This window comes from Lichenostomus cassidix, chromosome 5 (genome assembly GCF_008360975.1).
Source record: "Lichenostomus cassidix isolate B80296 chromosome 5, HeHo_3.0, whole genome shotgun sequence".
In the NCBI taxonomy this organism is placed as follows: Eukaryota; Metazoa; Chordata; class Aves; order Passeriformes; family Meliphagidae; genus Lichenostomus; species Lichenostomus cassidix.
The window spans coordinates 55085689-55095616 of record NC_139486.1 but is presented as its reverse complement, the minus strand read 5'-3'; the positions used below and the strand labels follow the sequence as shown (position 1 = coordinate 55095616).

Sequence of the window (9928 nt, the reverse complement as noted above, 5' to 3'; positions counted from 1 at the left end):
CCGCTCACATTGCTCGCCGTACAAATACAGAGCAGTGGGGAGGCTTGGCTGGTTTAGAGCTCCGTCAAGACTAACGCGGCTCTCCCAAAGCGAGAGGAAATGTCTGTGTGCTGCTCTGTTGCTGTAGGAGGAGTGAAGGGAGCTTTAGGGAGTCCCTGATTGCTGCAGGAAGTTTTTGGGGAATGGCATTATAGGGGAGGCTGCGGCGATATTCACACGGAGCGCTGCGGAACTTGGAAAGCCCTCATAAAGCCCTTCAGCTTAATGAAACCTTTATGTATCCTGTTCCCACACAAAAAATGGTGAGGAAAGGAAGTGATTTCCGATCAGACAAACTGTTTCGTCCACCAGAAAGCTCAAAAACAACAAAACGCTTAGGTAACTGAGCCGGCTCTGCCGAGCCGCCCGGCCGCCCCCTCAGAGCCAGCGCGCACGCGCGGCCCATCGATGAGCCGGGGCGCGACTGGCGCTGCCTGCCCGCTCCCAGCCCGCAGCGATCGCTGCCCCGCGCCGCCCCGAGCCGCCGCCGCCGCCGGGAAGCTGCAGGATGGTGAGGGGCGCCGGCGTGGGGAGGGACACGGCCCGGGGCTGGGGACCGCCGCCAGCCTGCCCGGCCGCGCAGCCAGCACGGGGGAGGCGGGAGGGCGAGCGGGAGGGAGGGAGCGGGCCCGTGAGTAAGCAGTTCCCGGGCCACGCGGGGCCGCGGCGGGACTGGGCCTCGCTGCCGGCGTGAAAACAAACGGGAGCGGAGAGGGGCCCTGCTTCTGTCCTGGTGCGAGTACTTGCGAGGCGCTGTGAGGATGCATATAGATATCTCTCCAGGGATCTGGAGCATCTCTCTTACGAGGAGACTGAGGGAGCTGGGCCTGTTCAGTCTGTAGGAGAGAAGGCTGAGAGGATCTCATCCATGCACTTAAATATATCTCAAAGCAGGGCTAAGAGGATGGTGCCAGATCCTTCTCAGTGGTGCCCAGGGACAGGACGAGGAGCAATGGCCGTAAACACAAGAAGTTTCACCTCAACATGAGGAATAACTTCACACTGAGGGTGGCAGAGCACTGGAACAGCTGCCCAGGGAGGTCATGGAGTTTCCCTCTCTGCAGACATTCAAACCCCACCTGAGTGTTCCTGTGTCACCTTTTCTAGGTGACCCTGCCTTGCAGCAGGGTTGGGCTGGATGATATCCAGAGATCCCTGCCAACCCTAACAATTTGACAAAAGGAATTTAACAAAAGTAAGAGCTTTATCACAGAAAGGGTTATGGTTGGAGTGAGCTGCCCAGAAAGGTGTTGGAATCACCATCCCTGGATGTGTATAAGGAAAAACTGGACCTGGCACTCAGTGCCATGGTCTGCTTGACACGGTGGTGTTCAGTCACAGGTTGGACTTGATACGTCAGAGATCTTTTCCAGCCTTATTGATTCTGTGATTCTGTAGTGCTGGGATTCTGTGGAAAAAAAACAGGAGTTCCTTTGGGAACACTCATTCTGTTCGCTTATTAAGGATACTAATGAGTTTTATTTTATTCATTCCAGTTTCGCAACCAGTATGACAATGATGTCACAGTTTGGAGCCCGCAGGTAAAACCTTTATACACTTGCTCCCTGGGCTTTCAACTTGCTTTTTGGGTTTTCTCCACCTCACAGCAGTGGTATTACAGCCACACAGGTTGTGTTCAGGTGCCTGAAGCTTCCTGCAGGCTGCTCCCCTCTCCCTTTGTAGGCTGTAGGTGTCTAGAAAGCCCTCAGCAAATCCCTGTCTTGTGGTTATACCACCTGAGTGGTGCTTACCTGGGCCTTGTCACCAAGTACTTAAGACAGTTGCTTGCTGAATGTACCTGTGAGGTACAAAAGAGATGCTGTCATCTTTGGGAGGTTGGACTAGATGATCTGTAAAGGTCCCTTCCACCCCAAACTATGCCATGGTTCTGTGATCCATTTACAGACCTGTAATGAGTTGGTAAGTAAGGTACAAAAAGCATTTAAACAGTTTTAATCTCTCCAATGTTAGGCCAGTGCTAGGTCTTTCTCTCTTCTGTCTGCTAGATAACATTGGAAAGGAATGATTTAGTTATAGTTGGGAATACGTTTATTTTTTTTTCATTAAACGCTATTCAAGTTGTTCATAAAAAAGTCACATTATTAAGAGTTAGTGCTTGAATGAGAATATGGCACGTCTTCAAGTGTGATAGAACAGCACCTGTTTGTGCACAAAAAAGCCAGTGTCAGTTCAGGTGTTTAATACTGCTTCTGCTCTCAAGTGTAGACGTTTTAAGATGGAATGCTTATGGAGTACCCTGGAAAATGGCTCATTCATGTATTCAGCAAAACTAGAGATTTATTTAACATGCAAGTAACAAATTGTACTAGTGTAAAGCTAATGTATCATTAATTTGTGGGATTGCTACTGAAAGCCTTCATCAGGTACTACTATTGTATGTGAGATACATTTTCTATACATTGCAACAGAGAGTGTTCTTTCCATTCTGTATGAAGACACTCTTGAATATTTCCTTTTTCTTCTGGTCAGTACCATGATAGGTGTAGATGCTTTTGCACTGTTTTCATCCTTCTTAATGATTGTGTTTCTCTGGAAGGTTCTGTATCAGAGACTTTAATTTTTTTTTATTTTATCTGTTACTTTAAAAATTAGTTTCAAAACTATGACATTCTCTTGAGACTTTTAGTAGGTATTGCAAAATGATCAACTGCACAAACTTCTATGTTTTTCAAAAATTCCCTTGAAAATAATAATAGTGTTGGGTTTTTTCTTAAAAAAAGACATGTAAAATTTCTGTGGTGCTGCAGTTGCTACTTCATACATTCTTATAGGTGAGACAATGATGAATTCTTGTCGCTGTTAATACAGAAGCAAAGAATAATCATACTTTATTGGGAGATGTTTTCAAATATGGTAGTAAAGAAAATGAAATAGGAGATTAAAAACTAGAACTGGTTTCACATTCTTACAGTCTTGCATGCCATTCCTGACGGTCAATAAATGCCCGTTGGACAGGTCACTGCTCTTGGGCAGGAAATATCCTATGTTACTGAAATTCCAGTTATAACAATGGATAAAATGGGACATTAGGGTCCTCCAAGTAGTCTTATGTCGCTGTTGAGCAGCTAGCAGAGTAATGAATGCATCGGTTCTCAGTGGCAAGAAGGAATGACCTTTATTGCTTTGATTTCATCACATATATAGAGTTCTCAAAAGTCACCCAGATTGGTCAGTCAGAAGCCTTCCCCCAGGCCTGATTGGCCAGGCCTGCACTGCCCAAGTTCTGGGACACTGTTCCAAAAACATCCAAACTTTATCTTTATTTACAAAACACAAGAAAACTTCTCATGGGAAAACCTGTGCTAGCCACAGTCTTAAATAAAGAACCTTATGCTGAAAAACCCAACAACCTATGAAAAGGTGATTTCCTGTAGATCATCCCCAGCACATTTCACTCTTCCAGCTACTACATTCCACTCCTTCCCAGCTGGTGGGATGCAGCTCCACAGTGTCCATGCTTGTAGGGTAGCAGTGCCTCTGCTGGCTGTCTGACATGGCCTGGAATGCTGAAAAATGGAAAACCCTCAGTGGTTCCGTTAAATGGACATTAAAGCTCCTGGCTGCCTCTGCAGAACTTGTAGGGATTCATTTTCTTTGAGACCTCTACTCCTCTTTCAGACTTGACTGCAGTTGGCCAATAACTTGTTCAGAAGTTATTGGGGAATGGCTGGTGAGACATGACAATTGCATAAGACTCATTTCTTCAGCAAACCCGATTAAAAGTTCAGTGTCCAACTTCAGCTGGAAGTTCTGTCTTTGAATCATGTTGGGTCAAACATTGATTCCTCTGAAGACAGTGACAAAAGTCTTGTGATTCTTATCATGTCAAGAGGATTCAGCCTTTCTTTTTAGTTTTGCTGTTCCTTTGTGTGCAGTAGTGGGTGGCTCAGAGATGGCCAGATTTTTTTGGGTTAATGGTGATAACAAACATAAGATAACTGAAGAGTTCTACTGGTTTACCCTGTTACACAGTAGGTGTCCCTGTTGGGGTGGGGAATCAAAGGTCTGAAAATGCAAACCCACTGGAAACTGATTCAGAGGCTTAACTTGAGAATGATTGATGACCTTTGACTTGGTTTTGCAGGGCCGAATCCATCAAATAGAATATGCCATGGAAGCTGTGAAACAAGGCTCAGCTACGGTGGGGCTGAAGTCGAAAACACACGCTGTCCTGGTGGCTCTCAAGGTAACTTCTAAACTGTGGTCTCAATGGGGACAATAAGGTTCATAGAAAAGTTTTGGTTTGGCAAATTAGTTTTGTCCAGTCTGTACTTCTACATGAAATGTAAATGCAATTGCAGATTCCCTTTGCTTGAGTACTGAAATATTTCCAGTACCTGTGCAAAGCAGATCTTCACAAAATGGTGAAGAAAACGAGTGGAAGATTTTTTTCCTTTAAAAGATGTGTTCCTCCTTTTTTTTTTTTTTTTTTGCTTTTCATTTGTTATTAAGCAGTAAATTTATTCCTTTTTTTTCCCCAAAGCTTGTGTGAGTGTTTGTTCTTTCTTTGGTTCTGAGAGTGGAATTAGGTTTTTCTTGTCTTCTGCTGCAAGTTTATAAATTTAATTTTTTTTAATTGTTTCATGAACATATTCAGTTCTTGCTATAAATGTTAGCAGATTTCTCCACAGTGCTTGGCAGACTGTTCAGTTTGCCACATAGCTTTCTCCTTTTATGCACAGAGAGCACAGTCTGAGCTGGCAGCTCATCAGAAAAAAATCCTGTACGTTGACAACCATATTGGTATCTCAATTGCTGGACTTACTGCCGATGCAAGACTCTTGTGGTGAGTATCCTGGTTGTTGACATACACAGTGCTGCAATAATGAGGGAAAGTTCATTCAGACTATTGCAAATGACATTTTCTGCTTGGCTAAGGATTAGTCTTGAGTTGCTGCTTTGTTGTATTATGCCAAAGACCTCAGCATGAAATTCTGGCAGGTTTTTAACTAGTTGGCAGAAATCTCATTTGTTTGGCCCAAAATTTTGCTCTTTGGTTTTGTTACAAGTAAAACAGTCCTGTCTGGTTTCCTCGGTGTGATAGGGTTTCCAAGCAGTCTGAGAAACTCCATAATTTCTTTCCCTCTGGCAGCTGCTTCTGTGTACACACATTTGAAGAAGTTATTAAACACATACAGTGCTGTTTGTGTGGGCTCCAGGGGGGCTTGCTTTTAGCAAATTTGATCAGAAGGGGTAGGAAGAGTTTCTGAAATGACTCGTAATTGCTTCAGTGTTACAAAGAAATGTTACAATTTAACCTTACCATTTTTCCAGATGATCCATCTGTTGCCTATGTGAACTTTAACCTTCTTTGTGTTTGTGTGGATGAGATACACTTGTACTTTATCAAACCTGTGGTCAACTTTCTCAATAACAATAATAGGTCATGCTGAAATGAAATCATATCAAGCCTTTGACCCTTTTTCTCAATGAGCAGAGCTGAAACAAAAATGCTTACCTTAACAGACAAGCCTTGAGACAAAGCCTCATTGTGTCTTTGATCTATGCACTGGTTTGATTTTTTAAAATTTTTTAAATATTTTTGCTTCCCAGCAATTTCATGCGTCAAGAGTGTTTGGATTCTAGATTTGTATTCGATAGACCTCTTCCAGTTTCTCGCCTAGTGTCACTAATTGGAAGCAGTATCCTTTTTTTATGCACTTGTTATACTTTTATAGCTTTTTACTCTTTCATAAAATGATTTTCATCTGTCACAGCTTAAAAGTCATATTAAGTTGAAAATGTGTATTGAACAATTTTTCTTTGTTCACATTGCTTGTGAGAGAAGATCTCACAGTGATGCATTTTGGTGCTTCTCTGCTTGGTTTAGGAAATATCTTGGGTAATTATCATGCAATTTTGAGATTGTTTCCTTAGCTTTTTTAAGAAACCCAGATTCCAACTCAGCGTTACGGCAGAAGGCCCTATGGAGTAGGACTGCTCATCGCAGGCTATGATGTGAGTAAGCTGCTCTGGCTGCTACTGATCTGCAAGGAAATGTGCTTAGGGAAACTTTATGCAGCAAATAAATGTTGAGAGGGAATGACGGAAGAGTCAGACTCATCACAATTCTCTGAATAAGGAAATAATTTTCTTTATTTTACCCTAAAGTATAACTCAGAAGTGTTAATTAATAGCTAATCCTACCTACACTTATTAAGTATTTTAAGATGTAAAAATGAGATTTGTTTATGTAAATATTTGCTATTGATTTTTGGATGCTTACAAACTATTATTTTAAATACTGGCCTCTCTCTTACTTGTTTAGCAACAATATTTTGGTTAATGCAGCACATGCAGAATCTCTGCTCTCAAGATTGTTGACGTGAGGATGGTTGGAAGAAATGATGATCTTGCCTGAAATTTTGGATGGCATGGTTTAGTCTACTGCAAGTTTTTACTTTTGTGTAGATAAGACAGAATTTATATAAAATAGCTGCTGCAAGCCATGAAGTAGGGAGCATACATAAGCACAGTGCAATTTGTAGAACAGAGAAAGAAGCACTAATTTGTGCCAGCCATCCTCTCTGTTTAAAAGTTGCAAATGAACAAAGTGTAAAAAAGAATTGGTGGGGGTTTTTTTAATTATTGTTGTGGTTTTTTTAAGCAATAGTTTTGAAGGGATTGCATAAGAACAGTGATATGATCAGCAATGTAAATATATATAAAATATATTTCTGTGAATACCTGTAGATGTGATGTACCATGAAGCAAAACTCTTTTAGAAAATGTCATGTTCTGGCAGCAGAGTTTGTATGAATTGATACATTTGTTTTACATTCTGTGGGGTTTTTTTTCCTCTCTTTGTAGGATATGGGTCCTCATATCTTCCAGACTTGTCCCTCTGCAAACTATTTTGACTGCAAAGCAATGTCCATTGGTGCTCGTTCACAGTCAGCACGAACTTACTTGGAGAGGCACATGACTGAGTTCACTGACTGTGAGTAATGAAATCCTCTCTACTCAGTGGTATTCATCAATTCTGCAGTTTATTTCCTGCTGCCACTACATTCTTTTTCATTTAGTGATGCAAAGATAAATTTTGTGAGCCAAATTTGGCATAACTGGAAATCTGCATGAAGACAAAGTTGTAGAGAATATATTTGATATTTTCAAGTCTTAACATGTGGATGTGTATTACATCTAATGGGAAGAGAAGCTGTGCTCAGAAAAGCTGTGAAAAGCATAAAAAGCCTCTGCCCTTTTTAACCCAGGGGAAGTGTAATTGTTTCCATAGCAGAGCAGGGATAGTATGTCAGGGCAAGTATTTATTTAGTGCATTTAAAGTGGTGAATTTTTGCATGAAATAATGATGAGGAAACTATTGAATACCTGCTTGGGGTAAAAAACAACTTGAGTATCACTGAAGGCAAAGCACATGTCAAAACCAGAAGCACTTGACCTCAAATATGGGGGAAGTCAGGTTTCTCAAGGAAAACTTTTATAACCAACTCTGCTCAGTACCAGAAAGGAGAGGAGCTCTGGGAGTCAAATTAACCAAGCTGATTTTGTAGTTGTCCACTAGGCTTAGGAAGAAGGGGAATGAGTGTCTAGAGATAATACCATTTAGTTTGTAAATGTCTTTCTGATTCCATTTTAAGGTAATCTAAATGAGCTAGTTAAACATGGACTGCGAGCCCTGAGGGAGACTCTTCCTGCTGAACAGGATCTGACCACCAAGGTAAGGAATAGGTTTCCTTAAGGAACTTTACAGCCATTGTTACTTGAAATGACTGGGACAAAATTCTTGTGAAGTGTGGCTGGCTCTGAAGCTTGGTAGCTGAATACTGGTAGATAATACCGTCTTCATTTCATGTCACCAGTTTATCTACTGTTCCCTGATCATCTTAGATTTAAGTTTCTTAACAAAAGTGGTGCTTTCACTAAATAAGACATTGTTTCCCTGGTGGCATCATTCTGTTTTAAGCTTTGGTCAGTGTTCAAGATGCATTATATGCAGTTATAGAATTGCAGCTTTGCATTGTAAGCACAGTTACCACCCACATGGGAGGTGAGTGTAGGTAATACACCAACAGTTTATAGAGTATCCAGCATCAGAAAGCTGCACAAACTTTTGACAATGAATTGAGGAACTGTTGAAGAAGAAAATTCTGAGGATATCCACTGGTTAGTGTTCTGGTTGTGGCTGGGCTACTGTTTTCCATGTTTTTTTATTCTTAGCTCACCATATTTTCTAGAACTCTTAAAATACTGAAAATGCAAAATGAGTTTAAAATGGGGGGTTTTGAGAAATTGTGTGTGTTATTAAAAAGAAAATAAAGTGAAAGAAATTGAAACTCTTGAATGGCTTTACCTAGAAGATTTTGAAACAGCTTTTTTAAGTGAAAGCTGTAAAGCCAGTTAATTGCAGGATAATGCTTCTCACTGCTTTCAACACTTTGCTTGACAGAATGTTTCAATTGGAATTGTGGGCAAAGACATGGAGTTTACCATCTATGATGATGATGACGTAGCACCATTCCTAGAAGGTCTTGAGGAGAGACCACAGAGAAAGGTGAGTGGTTCAGATATGTATAAATAGGCTTAGTTGAAAGACAATAATAAGATACGACGTATTATGTTTAAAATAAATTTAAGTCTGCTACTGTAGTAGAGTTTAAAAACGTGGCTTTTATAATAAGAAGTTACTATATGAACGCTGTATAATCTTAACTGGTAACTCAGATGCTTATTAAATCAGTTTATGCTGAATTTATGCCAGTTCCAATGTCATCTTCATTCCTCATCTCTGATCAAGTACAAGTTCTCACTGTTTTGGAACAGAAGTGGCTGCATATGTTTCTTATGCCCTTTGCAAGATGCCTCCATAGTCTCCTAATTAGCAACTGTGTCCTGCTCATGCATAATTTGAATAACAGTAATTTGTGAGCTGTTGGCTGACATGAGCTGCATTTACCACTCATGATGCTCAAATGGAAATAAAGCTGATTTGTCAAATGTTGGTCAAATCTTCTGCCTTCCTAAAATGTCTTCTCCCTCTCCTTAAGGTGGTCGCGCCTGTTGAAGAAACCGTGGAAAAGGCAGAGGAGCCAATGGAGCACTAGTTGGTGGATGAGTTCCTCTGTTAATGTATAATTATCCAGGAACATTTATCCATTTGCTGGTAACTTTATCCTCACCTATATACGTTTTCTGATGCTACATTCTGAGGATTGCTCTAAAAGAAAGAAACCAACCCACCTATCCTTTAAAGATAGACAGGAGGTCGTAACTGGGTGTAACTGCTTGGACAAAGGTGTAATCATTTTCTAAATAGTACATGATACTGTTTTTTAAAGAAAAGATACTGTCTTTAACTCATAAGGACAAGTGGAAATAAATCACTTTCTTGGACTCTGCTGTGAGTTTGGTTTTTCTAGTGTGAAAAAACAGCTATTCCCAAATACTTGCGTCATATGTGCCATTGTGTGTTTGACCAGTTGTCAGAGTGTTTGCTTACTGTACAGAAATGTGGTGCTCTTGGAAACTGTTGTACTGAGAGGGCCTTAAAATGCCCATCAAACTCCAAAATAGCCATGGAAAAAACCAGGATGTAGGATTTCCCTGTGTAAACTTGTCTCAAACTGAACATGCGAAGGCATTTGTGCTTGTGAGGCTGAAGAAGCATGAAACCTGACAACCAGCTTGTGTTTGGGTTTTTTGGGGGCTTGACTTGGTCAACCCCAGCTCTTTTGGAACTGTGTCAGTGTCTCTTTAGAGCCATCAGCCAGCCCTGGAGCAGCACAGAGCTTTTAGCTTACTGAGGGCCTAACTGGAGTAACAAGGGAAGCACCAGAAGTTCCCATTGCAGGTTTCCTGAGCTGAACTATGGAGTCTCTCTGCATTGCTGCTGGATGAACAGGTTCTC

General features: G+C 41.3%; 1 protein-coding gene across 1 annotated transcript; it reads left to right on the top strand.

The window, feature by feature from the left end:
• Positions 1 to 421: 421 nt before the first annotated feature.
• On the top strand, positions 422 to 9414 carry PSMA1 (proteasome 20S subunit alpha 1). Its single transcript, XM_085063197.1, has 10 exons — positions 422 to 550; positions 1536 to 1580; positions 4145 to 4246; positions 4743 to 4846; positions 5614 to 5702; positions 5948 to 6018; positions 6871 to 7000; positions 7662 to 7741; positions 8471 to 8575; positions 9069 to 9414. The coding sequence occupies exons 1-10, from the start codon at positions 548 to 550 to the stop codon at positions 9123 to 9125; spliced, it is 786 nt and encodes a 261-aa protein (XP_084919323.1). The 5' UTR covers positions 422 to 547; the 3' UTR covers positions 9126 to 9414.
• The last annotated feature ends 514 nt before the right edge of the window (positions 9415 to 9928 follow it).

Coding starts and splice junctions, on each gene's coding strand:
- PSMA1 (XM_085063197.1), top strand. Junction 6,019..6,870: donor TGCTCATCGCAGGCTATGAT/GTGAGTAAGCTG, acceptor CTCTCTTTGTAG/GATATGGGTCCTCATATCTT. Junction 8,576..9,068: donor AGGAGAGACCACAGAGAAAG/GTGAGTGGTTCA, acceptor CCTCTCCTTAAG/GTGGTCGCGCCTGTTGAAGA.